The sequence below is a fragment of the Antechinus flavipes genome, chromosome 3, assembly GCF_016432865.1.
Source record: "Antechinus flavipes isolate AdamAnt ecotype Samford, QLD, Australia chromosome 3, AdamAnt_v2, whole genome shotgun sequence".
NCBI lineage: Eukaryota > Metazoa > Chordata > Mammalia > Dasyuromorphia > Dasyuridae > Antechinus > Antechinus flavipes.
The window spans coordinates 502,421,880-502,445,016 of record NC_067400.1 but is presented as its reverse complement, the minus strand read 5'-3'; the positions used below and the strand labels follow the sequence as shown (position 1 = coordinate 502,445,016).

General features: G+C 33.0%; 1 protein-coding gene across 2 annotated transcripts in view; it reads left to right on the top strand.

Annotated features, from left to right (window-relative positions):
• CWF19L2 (CWF19 like cell cycle control factor 2) overlaps window positions 1-23,137 on the top strand; it is a 121,292-nt gene that overhangs the window by 5,490 nt on the left and 92,665 nt on the right. For both annotated transcript variants that reach the window (XM_051986920.1, XM_051986921.1), the window contains exons 2-5: window positions 10,890-11,000; window positions 11,518-11,637; window positions 17,675-17,788; window positions 18,315-18,434. In XM_051986920.1, coding sequence (XP_051842880.1) covers window positions 10,890-11,000; window positions 11,518-11,637; window positions 17,675-17,788; window positions 18,315-18,434 — 465 coding nt within the window. The remainder of the gene's footprint in view (window positions 1-10,889; window positions 11,001-11,517; window positions 11,638-17,674; window positions 17,789-18,314; window positions 18,435-23,137) is intronic.

Below are 23,137 nucleotides of genomic sequence, written 5' to 3'. Positions count from 1 at the left end.
GTGTCAAAGCTTGAATTTGAACTAGATCCTTCGACTTCCAAATCCAGCACTCTTCTCTATACTATATAGTGGATTATAAATTGGGAAGAAAGATGCAAAACTTCTGTATTTGAGTATCTATGAAGGTGTAGGACATTGTCATCTATTGCTATACAAGATGGGTTAGGATAGTATAATAATATTTGAGTTTTGGATTCTTAGAATCATGTGCTATTAAGGAAGAAGGAAGAAAAATTCTTTTTTCCAAGATTTAGGCTAGTCCTAGGCAAAATTTTAAATGTTTGAGGGAACTATTAGAAGCACTCTCACAGCCTCAAGAAGTGACATTTGACAACATGGGAAGAGACAGAAAAAGAACAAAAAACACATATAAGAACTACAAACTTACTCATGGCTTCAGGCTCATGCCTTGAGCTTGACTTATACTACAAGTAATTCAGGAATGTAACTGTCAGGGAGAATGAGATGTTCTTTTAGTTTGCAGTTAAACAAAAAGGATTCAAGGTTCACGTCTATACATAGTAGCCCATGTATATAAAACATTATTGGAACTGTTCTGTGACATATTCTCTTTTCCCTCTCAGAGCTACGTCCCTGGTAGGGGAATAGAATAAGTTGGAGAAGAGCAGAGCTATTTCTTGAGGTTCTCAGCCACCCGTGGTTCTGTTGCTTTGGCAGTGGCCTCTTAGGGGATCCCCTAACTTCTTTTAAGAGTCCTTGGCAGAACTCTGAGGGGAGGGGAATGTTGTGTGTGTGTGTGTGTGTGTGTGTATATATCTGTGTGTGTGTGTATGTAGATTTTGTTGAAATTCAGAACATAAACTGCTTCTGTCCCTAAATTATTATATATTATTTTGTACATAATTCATTCTTTATATGCTGTTTCCCTCCTTGAGGACTTGGGCGGTTTTATTTTATCTTTACATCTCTACTACCAACACATAAAAAGGTACTTAATAAAATGCTTTTTGTGATTACCTGACTACCCTTCCTCACCTCCAACACATATTTCTAATTATTCATCAAACTTATCTTAAATATTTACAATGCGGCAGGCAATAGGCTAGGCCTTGGTCATATAAAGACCAAAAAAGAAATCAGAAAACTTATCAAAGAGTTTACATTATAGTTCAAACTCTGCTTTTTTTCCCATTCTCAAAAATCAGCCTGACAGTTTTCACTTTTTTCCTCCCAAAGGCTGAATTGCTGTTTTTTTTTTTTTTTATATACATTTTCTTTCTTTTTTTTTTTTTTTAAATTTTTATTTAATAATTACTTTATATTGACAGAATCCATGCCAGGGTAATTTTTTTTTTTTTTTTTTACAACATTATCCTTTGCACTCGTTTCTGTTCCAATTTTTTTCCCCTCCCTCCCTCCACCCCCTCCCCCAGATGGCAAGCAGTCCTTTATATGTTGGATATGTTGCAGTATATCCTAGATACAATATATGTTTGCAGAACCAAACAGTTCTCTTGTTGCATAGGGAGAATTGGATTCAGAAGGTATAAATAACCCGGGAAGAAAAACAAAAATGCAGATAGTTCACATTCGTTTCCCAGTGTTCTTTCTTTGGGTGTAGCTGCTTTTGTCCGTCATTGATCAATTGAAACTCAGTTAGGTCTCTTTGTCAAAGAAATCCACTTCCATCAAAATATGTCCTCATACAATATCATTGTTGAAGTGTATAATGATCTCCTGGTTCTGCTCATTTCACTCAGCATCAGTTCATGTAAGTCTCGCCAGTCCTCTCTGTATTCATCCTGCTGGTCATTTCTTTTTTTTTATTTTTTTATTTTTATTTTTTTATTTAATGATTACTTTATAATGACAACATTATTCCTTGCACTCGTTTCTTTTCCGATTTTTTTCCCCCTCCCTCCCTCCACCCCCTCCCCTAGATGGCAAGCAGTCCTTTATATGTTGGATATGTTGCAGTATATCCTAGATGCAATATATGTTTGCAGAACCGAACAGTTCTCTTGTTGCATAGGGAGAATTGGATTCAGAAGGTATAAATAACCCGGGAAGAAAAACTAAAATGCAGATAGTTCACATTTGTTTCCCAGTGTTCATTCTTTGGGTGTAGCTGCTTATGTCCGTCATTTATCAATTGAAACTTAGTTAGGTCTCTTTGTCAAAGAAATCCACTTCCATCAAAATATGTCCTCATACAATATCGTTGTCGAAGTGTATAATGATCTCCTGGTTCTGCTCATTTCACTTAGCATCAGTTTATGTAAGTCTCGCCAGTCCTCTCTGTATTCATCCTGCTAGTCATTTCTTACAGAACAATAATATTCCATAACATTCATATACCACAATTTACCCAGCCATTCTCCAATTGATGGGCATCCATTCATTTTCCAGTTTCTAGCCACTACAAATAGGGCTGCTACAAACATTTTGGCACATACAGGTCCCTTTCCCTTCTTTAGTATTTCTTTGGGATATAAGCCCAATAGAAACACTGCTGGATCAAAGGGTATGCACAATTTGATAATTTTTTGGGCATAATTCCAGATTGCTCTCCAGAATGGTTGGATTCGTTCACAACTACACCAACAATGCATTAGTGTGCCAGTTTTCCCGCATCCCCTCCAACATTCATCATTATTTTTTCCTGTCATCTTAGCCAATCTGACAGGTGTGTAGTGGTATCTCAGAGTTGTCTTAATTTGCATTTCTCTGATCAATAATGATTTGGAACACTCTTTCATATGAGTGGTAATAGTTTCAATTTCATCCTCTGAAAATTGTCTGTTCATATCCTTTGACCATTTATCAATTGGAGAATGGCTTGATTTCTTATAAATTTGAGTCAATTCTCTATATATTTTGGAAATGAGGCCTTTATCAGAACCTTTAACTGTGAAGATGTTTTCCCAGTTTGTTGCTTCTCTTCTAGTCTTGTTTGCATTAGTTTTGTTTGTACAAAGGCTTTTTAATTTGATGTAATCAAAATTTTCTATTTTGTGATCAGTAATGGTCTCTAGTTCATCTTTGGTCACAAATTTCTTTCTCCTCCACAAGTCTGAGAGATAAACTATTCTATGTTCCTCTAATTTATTTATAATCTCGTTCTTTATGCCTAGGTCATGGACCCATTTTGATCTTATCTTGGTATATGGTGTTAAGTGTGGGTCCATGCCTATGAATTGCTGTTTTTATGAATTTTTTTTTCTTTTTCTGATGCTGCCCTTTATGTTCATTTAATCCAATTTAACCTTAATAGAATTGTTTTCCATTTGGAGATGGAAGCTCCAGATATCAGTCATTCTATAAACACTTGTTAAACGCTATTATGTGCCAGGCACTAGGGATGCAAAGAAGGGAAACTGAAGGAGCTCAAAGTCCAACAGAAGAGACTACATGCAAACTTCTCTGTACAAACAAGATTAAATTGGACATAATTTAGGAAAGTTTCTAGAATTTAAAGGGATCAAGAAAGACTTCTGTAGAAGATGGGATATTAGCTGGGCCTTAAAGGAAGCCAGAGTTAAGATTGGAATTAGAGGTTGAATGCTGTGCAAGAAACAGCACAGAGACCATTGTATTGGATAATAGAATATGTGGTAGGATGTAAGGTATAAGAAGACTGTTAATAATTCTAATAATTAGTTAATAGTTAATAAACATTTTTTATCTGCTGTGCACTTACTAGCTAAATGGTACAATGGATAGAACACTGGATCAGGAGTCAAGAAGATCTGAGTTCAAAACCAGCCTCAGAGTACATACTAGCTGTGTGACCTGGAAAAGTCATTTAATCCCATTTGGCTCAGTTCCTCAACCATAAAATGCAGACACATTAGAGAAGGAAATGGCAAGCCACTCCAGTATCTTTGCTTAAAAAAACAAAACAAAACAAAAAAAACTATGGATTGTTCATGGGGTCATATAGTATTGGAAATGACATGAACATTCACCTATTATATGCTAAGCACTATGCTATATTCTAGAGGTATAAATAGGAAAATTGAAGAGACTCTGCCTTCAAGGAACTTACAATCTAATGGAGGAAGATGACATACAAAAGAAAACTGAAAAGCAGGAAGGGGTGGGGATAGGCCAAAAAGGTGGAAAATGGATGTCTGTATTCTTTCTCACCACTTGAATTGAGATTAAGTGACTTCTTCTGGGTTAGATAGCTAGTAAATGGCATAGATTAAATTTGAATTTAGGTCTTTCTGACTCCAGGCCTGATATTCTATCTGTAGCATCATCTTGTTTCCTCTTTTTTTTAATAGGAGAAAATACTAATGATGACATTTTAGTATTCTAAGGGCATTTTAGGATTATTTAGTTTTATTCTCTTTATATTACAGATGAAGAAATTTAAGCCAGAGGATTTGACTTCAGATCCAAATCCAACACATGAAATTTCTATTGTGCTACACTGTTTAAAAACTCTATACTTATTTGATAAATATTACTTTTCAATTTATATAAGGGTTATATAAGAGCTTATGGAAAATTATTTCAAACTTTGTTTTCTTAGAGAAGTTCATCAGCTTAGTACCTCAGTTTCATGATGGCATGCTTGCCTGGGTTCTGGGCAATGAGAAATGCTTTCGAGCTTTCTCAGTCACTAGTGGAGTAACACAAGGCTGTGTGCATGCTCCCGTGATTTTTAGCATATTTCCTGCCATGTTGTCAAATGCCTTTAATGAGGACAAACAAAGAATCAAAGTGAGCTACTGCACAGATAGTAAATTCTTCAACTTGAAAAGCCTACAAACCAAAACCAAAGGGGAGAGAGTGTTGGTACATGATTTTTTGTTTGCAGATTATTATGTACTTGACACAGCTTCTGAAGCTGGGATGTAACAAAGTAAGGATTGATTTCTCTGCTACTTGTACTAATTTTGGCCTAACAATATCAAGAAAACACAGATACCCCATCAGCCAGGACCATACCATCCATATGTGGAACCATCAGTTACAGTAAATGGAGAAGTTTTGAATGCTGTGGAATGCTCTTACGTTGGCAGTATATACTCTCTAGGAATGTCCACATTGATAATGAGATTGATATACATATTGCCAGAGCTAGTTCAGTGTTTGGGAGGTTCCAAGGGAAAGTATGGGAGAGAAGAGTTATTAGATTGATTATCAAATTGAAGGTCTACAGAGCCATTGTGCTGATCTCAATAGTATATGATCTCAATACTATATGACCCCATGAACAATCTGTTCCAGAGAGCATAACTCCATTAGGCTGGCCACATTATTTGAATGCCAAATGTACAGTTGCCAAAAAGATTATTTTATGGAGAATTCACATGGTGCAAGCATGTAACAAAGTGGTCAGAAAAAGCAATACAAGAATACTCCCAAGGTTTCTCTTAAGAACTTTAGAATTGATTATATAACATGGGAGGCACTGGCATAGGACTGCCTAACATGGTGTACCTTCATCAGAGAAGGTCCTGTGCTCAATGAGCAAAGCAGAATTGAATTAGCTTGGAAGAAATGTGAGATACACAAAGTTAGAGAATTCGCCCCAAATGTTCATATTCGTGTCCAACCTGTGGCAGAGTAATCTGAGCTCATATTGGTCTAATCAGCACATTTGGACACTAACTCAACTCTAACAAGAGTGATGTCCTCTTCAGGAATGAAGGGCAGAAACCATTGAATTGAACTGAACTGTTTATTCTCTTATTTTAATTTGTGGCCATTATGCTTAATTATCCTAATGTGTTTTGAATTTGCTAAATTTTTGAACTCAGTAATTTTTAATTTTATCAAAAATTCTTGGACCAATCTCTTTTCTATACTTAGTTTATTTTTTACATTTTTACATGACCTATCTGTGAGGTTCTAAATAAATGTTTTTACTTAAATATTGAAAATATATTGCACTTTAAAAAGGAATGCATGTGATTATCTTTGATCATAGTCCTTAATATTATCTTGAGGAATTCTGTATCTTTAAACAATTAAGTATCTTAGAATGATAGAATTTTAGAACTATAAGAAGTTCCTTTGGTCCTGCTGCCTCATTGTTATAGCCAGATGTTAAGTGACTTGTCCAGTGTTAACTATATCCTTTGTAACTATGAGATCCAGTTTACCTGATTTTCAGGTCAGTTTTCTTTTTTTATATGGAATGATAGAAAAATAGTTCGATGTATTTGTTTGTTTTTTGCCAACCATGTCTAGTCTTGAAACTTAACATTCTGAAACTATATTTAGGAATAAATAGGAGAAGTAGTAATGTTAAGATCATGGAAACAGCTGGTAAAATACTGTCAGTGTGGGAAATGTACACATGAGTAATATGAGCCAGTTTACATCATTCTACTCTTACTGTCCAAACCTGATGAATCTATTTTAAGTGAAAAATACTGTTTACACTTACAAAGACATTCTTTCTTTAGATAGAATTAAGAGATATACATACAAATGTACACACACATACACACACACATATGTATATATATATATATATTATATATATATATATGTATGTATAGTTTTCTACTTGGAGGGGCAAAACCTTTTTTTTTTTTTTTTTAAATGGAAATTTGAGAAATAACAAAGGTTGATTGTGGTCAAGAGAGAAAAGGTATGTGCATTTTCTCATCTATCTCTGTTGACTCCTCTTTGGAGTGCTGGAAGTTAGAACATTAATTGCCACCCCAAGCTTTTCTTTATAAACTTATGGTTTGCTATTTTCTAAGTAACTCCCCATGAGTCCATCAAGGGCTCTGTTTGGTTTACTTGGATATTACAGTTAAAGAAAATTTAAATGATAACTGTCCATATCTCTTAGAATAAGAAGAGAAAATCAAACTAGAAAGAATTCACCAGTCATCCTTTAAAGAAATCATTAAATGAAAATTCCCAGGAACATCACAGCTAAAACCCACAGCTTCTCTGTCAAAGAAAACATATTTTAAGAACTTAAAAGTAAAGAGTTATCAAAGATACTTGATGCAATTTCTTTTCTTTATTGATAATTTATTTTCTTAACTAGGATCACTGTCTGATGGAGATAATATGTAAAGAACTATTTGCAAGCAAGTTATAATGTAAGATAAATTGCAAGGCTCTAGATGAGGGGGATCAGAAAGATTTTTTAACTCTAACTGTTGGGTTTTGTTAGTGATATATAAGAATGCTGATGACTTAGAGTTACAAAGAGAAATTCCATTTAAAGTAACTATTGATTGTATAAAATATTTAGGAATCTATCTGCCAAGGGAAAATCAGAAACTTTATGAGCAAAACTACAAAACACTTTCCACACAAATTAAGTCTGATCTAACCAACTGGAAAAAATATTAAATGCTCTTGGATTGGGCGAGCAAATATAATAAAGATGACAATACTACCTAAACTAATCTATTTATTTAGCGCTATACCAATCAGACTCCCAAAAAACTTTTGATGACCTAGAAAAAATAACAACAAAGTTCATATGGAAAAACAAAAGGTCAAGAATTTCAAGGGAATTAATGAAAAAAATCAAATGAAGGTGGCCTAGCTGTACCAGATCTAAAATTATATTATAAAGTAGCAGTTACTAAACCATCTGGTATTGGCTAAGAAATAGACTAGTTGATCAATGAAGTAGGTTAGGTTCAAAGGACAAAACAGACAATAACTTTAATAATATAGTGTTTGACAAACCCAAAGATCCCAGTTTTTGGGATAAGAATGCATTATTTGACAAAAATTTCTGGGAAAATTGGAAATCAGTATGGCAGAAACTAGGCATTGACCCACACTTAACACTGTACACCAAGATAAGGTCAAAATGGGTTCATGACCTAGGCATAAAGAATGAGATTATAAATAAATTAGAAGAGCATAGGATAGTTTACCTCTCAGACCTGTGGAAGAGGGAGGAATTTATGACCAAAGAAGAACTAGAGATCACTATTGACCACAAAATAGAAAATTTTAATTATATCAAATTGAAAAGTTTTTGTACAAACAAAACAAATGCAGAACAAGATTAGAAGGGAAACAATAAACTGGGAAAACATTTTTACAGTCAAAGGTTCTGATAAAGGCCTCATTTCCAAAATATATAGAAAATTGACTCTAATTTATAAGAAATCAAGCCATTCTCCAATTGATAAATGGTCAAAGGATATGAACAGACAATTCTTAGATGAAGAAATTGAAACTATTTATAGGCATACGAAAATATGCTTCAAATCATTATTAATCCGAGAAATGCAAATTAAGACAACTCTGAGATACCACTACACACCTGTCAGATTGGCTAGAATGACAGGGAAAGATAATGCGGAATGTTGGAGGGGATGTGGGAAAACAGGGACACTGATACATTGTTGGTGGAATTGTGAATGGATCCAGCCATTCTGGAGAGCAATTTGGAACTATGATCAAAAAGTTATCAAACTGTGCCCACCCTTTGATCCAACAGTGTTTCTACTGGGCTTATACCCCAAAGAGATACTAAAGAAGGGAAAGGGACCTGTATGTGCCAAAATGTTTGTGGCAGCCCTGTTTGTAGTGGCCAGAAGCTGGAAAATGAATGGATGCCCATCAATTGGAGAATGGTTGAGTAAATTGTGGTATATGAACGTTATGGAATATTATTGTTCTATAAGGAATGACCAGCAGGATGAATACAGAGAGGACTGGCAAGACTTACATGAACTGATGCTAAGTGAAACGAGCAGAACCAGGAGATTATTATATACCTCAACAACAATACTGTTTGAGGATGTATTCTGATGGAAGTGGATCTCTTCGATAAAGAGAGCTAATTTAGTTTCAATTGATCAAGGATGGACAGACGCAGCTACACCCAAAGAAAGAACACTGGGAAATGAATATAAACTGCTTGCATTTTTGTTTTTCTTCGGGTTATTTATACCTTCTGAATCCAATTCTCCCTGTGCAACAAGAGAACTGTTCAGTTCTGCACACATATATTATATCTAGGATATACTGTAACCTATTTAATATGTAAAGGACTGCTTGCCATCTGGGGGAGGGGGTGGAGGGAGGGAGGGGAAAATTGGAACAGAAGTTGAGTGCAAGGGATAATGCTGTAAAAAATTACCCTGGCATGGGTTCTGTCAATAAAAAGTTATTAAAAAAAAAGATTTTTTTTATAGAAGATTGGGTGGAGAGTCAGTGAAAATGGTTGGAATTTGTAGGTGAAGTGTCTTTTTAGCATAGTAAGGAGGTTGGTGTCACTGGATCACAGAATATGGCTTATTGGGAGAGAAAGGTGTAAGAAGCCTGGAACGGTAGAAGGAGGATCATGTTGGAAAAGCCTTTGAATACCAAAAAGAGGATTTTTTAATCCTCTGGAGATAAAAGGGATCTACTGGAATTAGTTAAGTAGAGGTTTGATATAGTCAGCTTGACATAGTAGTCATAAGAAGATCACTAAACTATGGTTTTAGACTTGTTTTTGGTGAAATCAGGGAATTATCACAAAGAAGTAAAAATAGAAACAAAAGCTTTTGGAAACAGATTTTTAGTTGGAGCATTGTTTCCTAGAGAGATTTTTCTGTGCCTAGTCCACCTATTTGTTAGTCTGAGTCTTTGGTAGATGAGCCATAAATATCAGGCAGGTAGTCAAGATCAGGGGAACTACAGAATAGCAAAGACAGTATGGTGCTCTGATAAAAATGGGGTGAAAGGAAGTGAGTTCAAATCCTGGTTCTGCTCTAGTTAGCTTTGGAATCTGGGCCCCACCACTTAATCTGTCTGGCCTTCAGTTTCCTCATTTGCACTAAATGTTCTTTCCAATTTTAAAATCTATGATCTTATGATTATATATAGGGAAACATTTAATCTGTGTAAATGTTGCCCTATCTGTTTAATGTTTAAGCCAAAGACTATTGTGAACTAGTGTGTCTACATTTATTTCAGTTTTAACTTTGAATTTTAACCAAAGGGACAATCAGGAATCAAAGGTAAGACTGAAAGAGCATATTATCATGGAGTTTTAAGGAACATCAAAGCTTTTTGAGTGCAGTCCTTTCTTTTACAAATAGGAGGGTCAGAAAGGTTAACTGATTTGTTTTATTTCTTACAAATAGTATAGATGGTAGCGCCAGAATATGAATATGGTTTCTTAGATTCCAAACTCATCTCTTTTTTTCATTTCATCATGAGTCTTTTTTCAAAATTTCTAGAACAGACTGAGAGGAAAGAATCTAGTTTGGAGAAGGCAGGTTAGGCTCAAGTAAAACTTAATAATCTTTACTCCTCTGGCAATGCTAAGTTAAATAGAAATAACTGAAGTGTTGTAGGAATGGAAAACAGACTTAATTTTTTATATTTCTTTCTAATTGAGAGGTAGCATGTCATAGTACAGAGTCAGTGGACTTGGATTTAGTGATACTTGAGTTTGAATCCAGCCTCTGACACAACAGTTGTGGACCAGGGCAAATCATTTAGCTTTTGTGCTTCAGTTTTCATAAAAACATATGTGTATGTGTTTGTGTGTTTGTGTGTGTGTGTATACATACATACATATATATGTGTGTGTGTGTGTATATATATATATATATATATATATATATATATATATATATATATATATATATATATATACCCTCATAGAGTTAAGAGCATCAAATAAGGTAATATGTAAAGTGAATTACAAGCTTTAAAATGCATAAATGTACTTTTAAAAAATTAGTTCGTATCCCCTTGTCTACTGAGAACAACTCCTTTCTTATGCTTTGAGATGATAAAGTAATTTAACCTTACTCCTTTCTGAAATTCATCTCTGCTCCTTAGGGTCTTTCGATTTTGACTTAATTAAAAAATGTAATAGGGTCAATTGTCTAACAAAACAAAAGATAATTTTGGCAAATATTAGATTATGCAATGGTGTCCTGGGAGCATTGCTCAAAAATTGATATTTCTCTATGTTACAGGCTAAAGCAGATTTTGAGAAAGAAGAGAGACGCAAAGAACTTAAGCGATTGCGAGGTGAGGACACGTGGATGTTAGCTGATGTGAATGAGCGAGTTGAACAAATATCACAGGTAAGAATTACTAATTTATTTGATCCAATTACAAGTATTGCCTTGTGTTTTGCCCTTGCAGTTTCTCAAGAAGTTCAGAGAGTAGTCCTGTAGGTTAATTAATTATGTAACCCTTAGAAATTCTTAGGTTTCTTTATTTGGTTGATATGCTTCATTGTATCCTTGAGAAAAAAATGAATTTGAGTACAGAACCAAACCGATGTTCTCTTCATTTTCTGTATCAATTCTTATGTTTCATATAGTTCTATTTTATCTGGATGCTACCATTCATATAGAACATTATTAAGTATTTCATTGTTAAGGCAATATGTGAAGCAGTAGGTAATTGTGACTGAGCAAGCTAAGTCTTGATTAACTCTGTAGCTTATCGATATATCTCATATCATTTTGAAATAGTATAGTCTGATTTGGGGGGATGATTCTTCCTTTCTTTGAAACTATTCTTTTAGTTTTTTGAAATTGAGGGGGAAAAAATCCAAACTAATTTTTTTGGGGGGTTTAAAATGATCATATACAGGAACATTCTGTGAAGAAAAAAAAGAAGAAGGATAGACATTCCAAAAAAGTTAAGAAAGAAAAGAAGAAAAAGAACAAGAAACAGAAATATGAAAAAACTGAATCATCTGATAGTTCATCGGTGAGTGCTTGCTTCTTAACTCATAGTTTAAGAGTTTGAAGGAACCTTAAAGGTAATTTAATTTAAGGGAGGTTAGAAGTCATTTAGTATGAATCCTTCCTTATAGAGATTTGAAAATTGAGGTCCAGAGAGATTTAATTACTTGTCCAGATTCACATAGCTTATAAATAGCAGAACTGAGATTAACCTAGTTGTTTTTATCCTAGGAGGATTATAGAATCTCACTGAATAGAATTCAATTGAATCTTTGAGGAAAGTTTGAATATTATGCTTAGTTAATGGACTTTGTCTTTCAGAGCCACAATAAATAGTTTAGAAACTTTACTTAATATTATTTGAATAATAGATTTTTTTAAATTGGAAGAACTTGACAGTTGGCATAGGAACCAAGAAAATTCATTCTAGGCTTTATCTGTATTGCCATGATAAAAAGTTAAGGTATCTTCATGAACCTTTGTAAAAGTCTGTATTATACAGGAAAAGGCATACTTGTATTTCTGATGGGTGAGCAAGAGAAGCTTATAGAATGATACCTAATTCAAAATAAGCCTTTTAAAATTTTTTGAGTAATATTATTAGAGAAATGAAAGTTAAAACAGACTTGAGATATAATTTTAATCTACCACAAAAGCTAAAATTATTGAAGAGGAAAGTAATGAATATTGGAGGGGATATAGAAAAATTGGGACACTAATTCACTGCTGGTGGAACTGTGAATTGATCCAACCTTTTTGGAAAGTAATTTGGAATTATATCCAAAGAATCATTAGACTGCTTTTACATATCTTTGACCCAGCAGTATTTCTACTAGTCTGTTTCCTAAGATGATTAGGGAGAAAGGAAAAGAGTTTGTATGTTCTAAAATATTTATAGTAGCTCTCTTTGTTAAGACAAAGAACTTGCTATAACAGGGCAGGGATTGCAGGGATGCTCATTAATTGGGGAGTGGCTGAACAAGTTGTGGTATATGATTACAGTGGAATACTACTGTGCTATAAGAAATAGTAAACTTAATATCTGAGAAAAATATTGAAAAACTTGCACAAAATAGTGAAAAGCAAGATGAGCAGAACCAAGAGCAGTATTGTTTTAAGAATGACTTTGAGTGGGACATCTAGTTGGTGTAGTGGATAGAACACTAGCCCTGAAGTCAGGAGGACCTGAGTTCAAATCTGGCCTCAGATACTCACTTCCTGACTGTGTGACCCTGGTAAGTCACTTAACCCCAATTGCCTCAGCAATCCCCCAAAAAAAGAATTACTTTGAATGATTAATTCATCTTGATTATTACAAATAATCATATTAACTATAAAGGACATATGAAGCAAGATGCTATCTGCATCCAGAGAAAAAACTGTTAATAAATCGAAGTATTTATGGAATAATTTTATATGTGTGTGTGTGTGTGTGTGTGTGTGTGTGTGTGTGTGTATGTATGTATCTGTGTCTAATGCAATCCATCTCTTGAGTGGGGGGAAGGAAGAAAAAAGGAGAAAAAAGAAATTTATATTATAATTTTAGTTTATATTTAAAAGAAATATCAGATTGTACATAATAGATTTGCATTTTCATGTGCAATCAATTTTATTAGACTGTGTAATGGAAATGCTTGTTTTATTCCATAAATTTAAAAGAAATACATTTTTAAAATTTAATATTTTATTTTTTCAATGACATGTAAAGACAATTTGAACATTTTTAAAACATTTTGAGTTCCAAATTTTCTCCCTCTACTTTTTGCAAAATAAAATTTTATCTTTTTTTAAAATTACCAAAATTTCCTCCCTCATAGAGCCATATCATATAACAAATAATATTTTTAAGCAAAAAAAGAAAATAGAAATGGAAAATGAGCACAAATGCTCAGTACATTGAAAAATAAGTCTGAAAACATATGCAGTGCAGTGTTGATGGACCATCTACCTCTGCAAAACAGTGGTAGTATCTTCTCATATTTCTTCTTTTTTCTTTTTCATTTAAAGCAAATACTTTTAATGTTATTTAAAGGAAAAAAATTCTTGTGATGTAATCAGACTGTAAAAACACTTAAGATTTCTATTTTCTCTTCTCTTAATCTGACATTTATTTTTCTATAAATATTCATCCATTTCACCTAGATTGTTAATTTTATTGACATAATTGGGCTTCCTAATAATTGCTTTAATTTCATCTTTATTGGTAGTGATTCACCCTTTTCATTTTTGATGCTATTAATTTGGTTTTCCTCTTTTTAAAAAAAAATCAAATTAACCAATGACTTATCTATTTTATTAATATTTTTTCATAAAATCAGCTTCTAGTCTTATTTATTTTTAAATGTACTTATTTAAAATTTAAGTACAAAGAGAAAAAAGAAAAAATTGTCATGTACATAGTAGAACATGAGAGGATTCAAAATATGTAACAATAAATTTCTATTTCAAGAAAGCATATGTAATACTAGAAGATATTGTATTTAAAACTGTCCATCTTTTCTTTACTTCCTTATAGCCTTTTTTTGTTCTCTGCTGTTTACATTCTACTTTATTTTTTTTTCCCTGTTCCTCCTCTCTATCTCCCCCAAGTAGACTACAGTTAAGCATGGATGTATTTATCTATATGTGTGTGAATCTGTGTATGTTTACTATTGACATTACTTCCTTGTCTACATTACCATTCAAGATATATTTTCCTTGATTTTTAAAAATTAGGTCCATTTTGGCTTTTGCTTTGTCAGCAATCATGATTGCTATCCCTGCCTTTTTTCCTTCAATTGTAGCATAATAGATTCTATACCAGCTCCTTATTTTAACTCTGGGTATGTCTTTTTGTTTGAAATGTTTCTTGTAAATACCATATCATTGGATTTTGGTTTCTAATCCAATTGGTTAATCAGTTCAATTTTATTGATGACTTCCTCTCATTCATAGTTATGATTACTAAATTTGTATTTTCCTCCATCATATTTTCTTCTGTTTATCCTTTTCTTTTTTTCCCCTCTATCCTTCTCTCTGCCCTTTCATTTTCTTCCTCTTTTATTTCTCTATTGGATAATATAAATTACTGTACCCAGCTGAGTGTGAAAAAAATTTTCCATCTTTGTAACAAGTTAGATGAGAGCAGGGTTCAAGTATTGCTGGCTTCCATTTCCCCTTCACTGTAAAAGTTCTTCCTTCAATGCTTCTTTTATGTCAGGTAATTTGCCCCATTCTTTCTCTCACTTCCTCCTTCTCCCAGTGTATCTCTCTTTCTCAATTTTTTTTCATTTTTTTGAGAGATCATTCCAACATACTTGTTCCTCTGTCTACATTGTCTCCTTTTAACTGCCTTAATAATGATAAAACTTGCATGTATCATCTTTTTATACAGAAATGTAAACAGTTTGATTTTGTTAAATCTCTTATGATTTCTCTTTCAAGTTTATACTTTTTATGTTTGAATGTCAAATTTTCTATTCAACTCTTGTCTTTTTCATCAGGAATGTTTGAAAGTCCTCTATTTCAGTATATGAGTTTTTTCCCCTGGAGGGATTATACTCTGTTTTGCAAGTTTGCTCATTCTTGGTTGTAATTTTAGTTGTATCTTCTGGAATTTCATTCCAAGCCTCATGGAAGCTACTAAATCTTGTGTGATCCTGGCTATAACTCATTGGTATTTGAATGGCCTTTTTCTGGCTGCTTATAGTATTCTCTCCTTGATTTGAGAATTCTGGAACTTGGTCATGATATTCCTGGGAGTTTTCATTTTGGGATCTCTTTTAGAAGGTGATTGGTCTTTCAATTTTTGTTTTATCCTCTGGTTCTAAGATATCAAGGCAGCTTTTTTTTTTTTCCTTCTAATTCTACAGTCAAGTGGGAATTGCTTGTTGGCTTTGTTATTTTTGTTCCATATTTACTAAGAAGTACTAGGATGCTAGGGTTAGGTAAAAATTCTGAAATTTCCCAACCAGTAAAGATTGTTCAGACAGATTGCTACTAATAATTCTGGGAGTTTCTGTTGATTTGATTTTATAATGGGGGAATTGGCTCCCAATCCTGTGATTTGTACATGAGCTCCTTAAGGCTATAGGAGCAGAAGAACAAATGAAAGTGTTAATCATTTTTTTTCCTCCAGAATTTTATTTCTCTTTTCTTTTAAACCTTACCTTTGGTCCTTGTTTAAAAAAATTTTTCTGGTAAGCTGAAACTTTCTGTCTTTTATTATTTGAAAAATTCTTTCCAAGAATTTGAAGAGTATATAAAAATTGAACCTTTTTCTTGTCTTTAGTCTTCTTAAAAAAAAAAATTCTGTTTTGTGATTAAAACTTGAAATTAAGTTTTCCTTTTAAACTAATTTAATTTGCCAAATGCCTATTCCATGAAGAAATAATGCTTATTTTATACTTCTTAATGGTGAGCTTCTAGAACAAGGGGCAATTTCTATGAAAAGTTCTTTAAATAAACCTCTTTGGTGATGATTTCTTCAAATATAAGTATAAATAAGGAGAGAGGAAAAACTCTTAAGAAAACTAATACCTAAGTCAGAAAGACCTTTATAGGCAAAAATAAGAACAGTCTACATTTCTTTGGAAGCAGATGGGGAGTATAGATTCCAGAACCCCAGTATAATTTTGTTCCACATAAGTCATATCTCTTTAGCAGTGTATTTGGCTAAGTAGGGTCAAGCCTCTTGATAAGTCATAGCAGTTATCCCTCTTTTAGGGGACAAGAGGGAATTAAACCAAGATAAATGAATAAAAGTTGGCTATGGCAAGAAGAAATATAGAGAAGGAGGAGATGATTGGGGGATGAAGTCAGAAAAATGTCAGATCAGAAAATGAAGGAAGTGGGAGTTCTTAGTCAATAGTTTCAACTTTTTTGGTGAAATATGGATTGTGGTCCTGAGTGTGTGGGGGATGGGAAAGGATAAATGAAGAGAATTTTTGGAAGTCATTGTGGTGAATAAGGAATTATTAAAGTAGGAACAAAAGGATTACCTTGTTAGGACTCAGTTCAGAGAGAACATAAATTTGTAGTGAATTTGGTAGGCATAATTTAATGATTTCCTTCATGTAATAAATATGTATTATCTGTAACATATACAATGCAAATGGATAATAAAATGAGTACAGAATTAAGTTGGATGTGGAGAGCAGGTTGAATTATATTTGGGAAATTGCTAAGCTATTATGATGAGCCCAAATTCCTCCTAGAAAAATCTATTTAATATTAATATTATGTTAAAGGTACATGGTAGTGATACATGGAAGACAACAGTCTTCAAACAATTAAAAAAATATCACACTGAAGGAGAGGAGTACAACAGGTTGCTCATCAGGAGTTTTGAAGAATGAGAATGTATGACAAAAAAAAAAGATTTACTGATTATATATCATAAAGGTTAGGTTAAGATGTATAGCCTGAATGCTTCACTATTATTTTTGCAGTGTCAAAAGAAAGCAAGATTGAGAAGAGTCTCACAGTATAGTTAAATATGAATGGATTGTGACCTTTATTACTGGAAACAATATTTAAATTGATGATAGTAGATTCATTTGAGAATTTGTAAAATTTACAAGATTCTTTTCTTTTTTGAAGGTAGTAAAGATGTTATCATTAGAAAAGCATTTTTGGTATTTAGAATGACATATAGAGCTAGTCACAACTGTTATATCTTATTTATACTTGTCCTTTTCTTAAGTTCCAGTTACATTTGAACATATAGATTCACAATGATTTGTTTTCTGCTTGGTTAGGTAGAATTGGAGCTGTGTCTGAAGTGTGCTTTGTCAAACTTTTAGCATTTTTTTCATTGCTTTTTCTTACTTTTGTGACATAACTGTCTTAATAAAAGAACTATAATTTGCTTATTTTGTAGGATTGCAACACAATAATAGGCTTTGCCTCTTTTTAAGTTTGTGTAATTTTTTTTTCCCACACACATTTTGTTTAGAAAACGTACTTTCTTGCTGTGATATCTTCCCTTAATGATGAGCTGGTGACTCTACACTCTGATTTTGTAATTTAATACTTAAATATACACTTATAAGAATTTTATTTGTTCATTTTGTCACTTTTAGAGTTCTGAAGATGAATGGGTTGAAGCAGTTCCATTACAAGCAACTGCCACAGAAAAAGCCTGGAAAGTGAAGAAGGAAGAATCAAACAAAACAGAAGATTCCCAAATAATTCAGGTGAGTAGTGTGATTTTCAGTAAAGCATCTGTGTTCTTAAAATAATAACTTGAATTTTAAGTGTAAAATATGATTTAATTTCTTAAGATAAAGATTAATTCTGGAACTTTTGAATGATTATTCAGTATATGATGTGTTTCTGGTATTTGCTTCTGCTGAAATCTTCCTTTTTTCGGGAAGATGTGCAGTTGCTGTCAAATACTTTGGAAAAGAGGGTACTCTTTAATTTTCTCCCTTGGTTTTCGGATATCTTCTTTGGGAGAAAGAAATAGGACCCTTATTACCTGTATCTGATATTCTCCAATTAGGTAACTGAGAGTTGAAAATTAAGCTCCTGTACTAAATGTAGTGATTCTTTAATAGCCAAACTTGACTTATCCATTCTTTTAAAATTCATTGTTCTAATACTTTTGCATGCATGGGAAATAAATTTATGCATAAAGATTAGCAAAACAACAGCTAAAAAGTCAATTTGTAGAAATTTAGTTCTAAGCATTTGAATTGAAATGGCTTGCCTTTTTTATAGAGAGATGAATGGATGACCTTTGATTTTATGTCTATTAAAACTGTGTCTTCATCATCACTCAAAGCTGAAAAACAGATTGCAAAGAAAACAGAGCAAGAAAAAGCCCAAGCGATTGAGGAGGTAATGGGGACATTGGAATTATTCTTTAATCTTTTTTTTCTCTTTTAAAAACTTTCTTATTCTGAACTTAATGAGCACAAATATGGAACTTAAGTATGTAAACAATGGAAAAGAGAATTTTATATGAAATTATGAACTCTTCAAAGTTTTTAAAAGTATCAAATTTATGATGATAGTAATGAAACTGGGCTGGTTGTATATGTTTTTTAAACTTCCTTCTGTTCCCTTCTCTGTATATTTAATGTTTCAATGATGCCATTTTCTTTCTTTCTTTCTTTCTTTCTTTCTTTCTTTCTTTCTTTCTTTCTTTCTTTCTTTCTTTCTTTCTTTCTTTCTTTCTTTCTTTCTTTCTTTCTTTCTTTCTTTCTTTCTTTTTCTTCCTTCCTTCCTTCCTTCCTTCCTTCCTTCCTTCCTTCCTTCCTTCCTTCTTCCTTTCTTCCTTCTTTCCTTCCTTCCTTCCTTCCTTTTTTAATCACTCTTCACCAATTTCATACCTTTTTCCTACCCAAAGCCCTCGTTTGTGGCACATAAATATTATTGCAAAAAAACCAGATCAATCATTGACTGAATCTGAAAGAGTAGTTTCATTCTTCATCTTTAGTACAATACCTTTCTGCCAGTAGATTAGTCTACATTTAAGTTTGCAATTGTTGATATAAATAGTTCTAAAAATCAGCTTACTTTTCATATTCCTTAATTCCAAAAAACTGTTGTGCATAAATCTGTAAAATAAATTTAATTTTAACAAATTTAATTTTTATTGATAATTATAATTCATTTTTTTCTAAAATAAAATATTTGGAAGTTAGATTGCTTTGATAAGTCTATGGTATCTCATTTCCTGAATACTTATGAGATTAAAAAAGATTATTGTGTTAAGAATGTATTTTTATTTTATAATGTAACTATTTTCTAGAGCTAGAATAGAAATAGAATAGATTTTAGGTTGTCTGTGAACTTAAATGAATAAAATGAGATCTTTATTTCAATATAATTTCATTTGCAGCTGTATGTATTTTATGCTTTTTAAAACATTCTGAGATGGGGTCCAAAAGCTTCACTAGACTTTCAAAGGGTTCTATAGCATACACAAAAAATTAAAAGTTCCCTTTCTAGAATTATCTTTAACGGAAAATAAAAACAGAATGTATTTCAACTTGAAGAAAAATGGCTAAGTCAAGCACAATTCAGACGAATTCAAGGAAAAGCAACATTTTGTTATACCCATTGTTTTGAATAGAGCAAAATAGAGGAATTAGGGAATAAGATAATTTTACATATTCTTCAACATTTTATAATTCATTTACATTCAACAAACATTTTACTAAGTATTTTTAATATATGTATTATAGGCACAATAAGACAAAAAGCAAAAAAGCAATTCTTACCCTTAAGGAACTCACATTCTATTCAAGTTTATATATGTGTGTGTGTGTGTGTGTGTGTGTGTGTGTGTGTGTGTGTGTGTATAAAGATATATATATATATATATATAGAGAGAGAGAGAGAGAGACAGACAGACAGACAGACAGACAGATAGACAAGTAGCTAATGGGAGAGGTTGAAAAGAGAATAAGCATAAATAATTAGGGATTTGTAAGCGAATGATAGCTTCCTAATTTAGTTGGTGTTCATTATTTTTTGGTTGTTGTTGTTTACAATCAGCCATTTCAAGAAAGCACCATCTCCTTCCTTTGAATTTTTTCTTCTCTTCTTTCATTGTTCCTAATATGCAAATTGTCATCCCTGTGGTCTATTACTCTCCTTTATTTTCATCTATATTCTCAACCTTCTTTCTAGTCTTGTTGGATATAATAGATCTTTTTCCTTGCCAAGACTTTTCCTCTTCTGTCTTCGATTCTGTTTCCACTTAACTCTTCTGGGATCTTGTTTCAGTAGTTTTTTTTGTCATTTTTGCTCCCCTTCAGTTTTTCATTCCTTCAGCCTTGCTGGTAAGCATGCTCAGGCTTGGCTTGTGTGGAAATAACATTGGTTTTGTAGTCGGAAATATAGATTCCAATCCTGGGCAAATCACTTAGCTTCTCTGGGTCTAGTTTTTTCATTTTTGAAATGAGGAAAATTTTCATTTCTTCAGAAACTTATTTCATACCATGCTATCCAGTATTTTCTATTATGCTTTTGTTATTTCTTATTATTCATGTCATGCATTCATCGTTGTCATAAAGTAATACCAGTAGGATGTTCATGTTAAGAAAAAGAGGACTTTGTTTCCATGTGAAGCTTGGGGTTATTTAAGGAGATTTTCAATTTCCTAAAAGTAATCTATTCCTCCCCTCCCCCCATTCTCATTTAATTGTAGGGCTAACTCATTTCCCATTTATTTTCTGTCCCAAATATATATATATATATATATCATCATCATCAATAGTTTCTTTATATTTTCCTTTCCATTCAAATACATGTCATAATATAGGTAGTGGATATTTTTAGTTCACTTGGTCTTTCCTGTGTGGATTAACATCTTAGGAGTTTTAGATTTCTACTAGGAGGTTCTGTAGTAGTCTAGCAATTGATGTGATCAACATGACATGGTTTAAATATAGTCAACAGTTATTTATTAAGCACCCTAATTATGTGTCAAGCATTGTACAAGTGCTAAAAATACAGACAAAATCAGTCTCTGACTTCCTAAAAGAGGAGAGAACTTGCAAACAACTAATACAAACAATCTCTATACAGGATAAATTGGAGATATTCTTGGAGAGTAGTAAGGGCTACCAACAAAACTTTCTTGCAGAAAATGGATTTTTGCTAATACTTAAAGAAGCCAAAGAAGCCAGGAGGCAGAGTTAAGGAGGGAGAGAATTTCTGGCTTGAAGGTTAGTTGGTGAAAAATAGGGAATCAGTATATAGAGAGTAATATCTCAGGAAAAGTATTAAAGCTGGATTGTAAAGTACATGGAAATCAGTGAAGTGTAAGGAAACTGGAAAGGTTAAAGGGCGAGAGGATTTCACTCACAAGAGCATCTGGAAAATCACAGAAAAACTTTTTTTTAGCTTGAATTCTGACCTGGATTTAATTCTGGGAAGATGGCAGAGTAGGTCAGTAAATTTCAAACTCTCCACATTTCCCTCACAAACAAAACAAATTTACATTCAAAGATGAACATAGATTGATGAAAAATCAAGAAGACTTGGGCAGAACAGGGGTCCTCCAGGTACAATACAGGGATTAATCTGTGTGAAATGTAAACACCTCCAGTCCAGCTCCACGGAAACAACAAATGGGGAACCCTGGGGTTAGCCGGGTTTGTCTGGAACCTCAGCAGGAGCCAAGGAAACTTTCACCTCTTGGACTGTGTGTGGATTTGGGGGTCTGAGTCTGGGATGACTGAGATAACCTTGACTGATGAGGAATATCAGGCCCAGCTGTGCTGCAGAGACAAGACTCTGTATGAGAGGGAACCAGCATACTTAATGAATGCAAAAGCAACGGGGCAGAGACATTGCTGACTGTGGGCACTTGCAGGAAGGGAGAGCTCTTGGTTGGGGTCCCAGGTCAGAGGGAATAGCTGAAGTGAAGCTAGAGGCATCATTCCCCTAGAGATGCTTATTACACTAATACTTCTCTTAAAAAAAAAAAAAAAAACTGGCAGAGAAGAAAAAAATCAACCATAGAAACTTACTATGGGAAAGGGAAGACCAGGGTTCATCCTCAGAAGAGGACACTGAAGTAACAAAAAGCTTCTTCTACTCCAAAAAGTAACATTAAATGGTTCCCTGTCCAGAGAGATTTATGAAAGAACTCAAAAAAGAATTTAAAAATCACATGAGAGACATTGAAGAAAAACTAAAAAACTAAAAAAAAAAAAAAAAAAATCCAAGAAAAAACAAGATTATGAAAATAAGTTAGTCAACTAGAAAAGAAAATACAGTCTCAAAGATGCAAACAACTTTGTGAAAATTAGAAGCCAGTAAAGCTATGAGAAGAAATCAAGAAATAACAAAACAGAATATAAAGAATGAAAATATAGAGCACAATATGAAATGTTTTATAAGAAAAAAGAATAGATATGAAGAACGATCAAGAAGAGAAAATAAAAGAATGATTGAACTACCTAAAAGGTTTGACCAAAAAAAGAATCTTGATATAATTACAAGAAGTAATCCAAGAAAATTGTTCTGGAATTAGAGGTTACTGAACATGTGAGGAGAATAGAAAAAGAAAAAATCTATCCATCACCCCCTCAAAGAGATCCTTTGTGGAAAACACAAAGGAATATTAATTTCGAACCCCACAGATCAAAGAGAAAATCTTTCAAGAAACAAGAAAAAAAATTCAAATACGCTAGAACTAAACAATTAAATTGTACAGAACTCATCAGGAGCCACAATAAAAGACCATAGGCCCTGGAATCATATACCAGCAGTAAAAAGAATTAGTCTCGTATATTGTAAAGAGGATTTTAGTTAAGCTTTCACTTGTACTAGATATCTTCTAGTACCTCTTCTGATTGTGAATCCATGTAATTCTTTCTCACTATCAGAGTTCTTAATATGTTCTCTGTTCTAAATTCTTTTGACAGTTTGGTAAATTTAGATTGCTCAGAACAGTAGGTGCTTAAATTCGTAATTGAAGGAAACATTAAAATTTCAGTTAGTTATTGAAAATCAAATTGTAATTTTTTTTCTCATTACAGTTCAAAGAATTCCCTGAAATTTATCCATACTATTTTTCTATT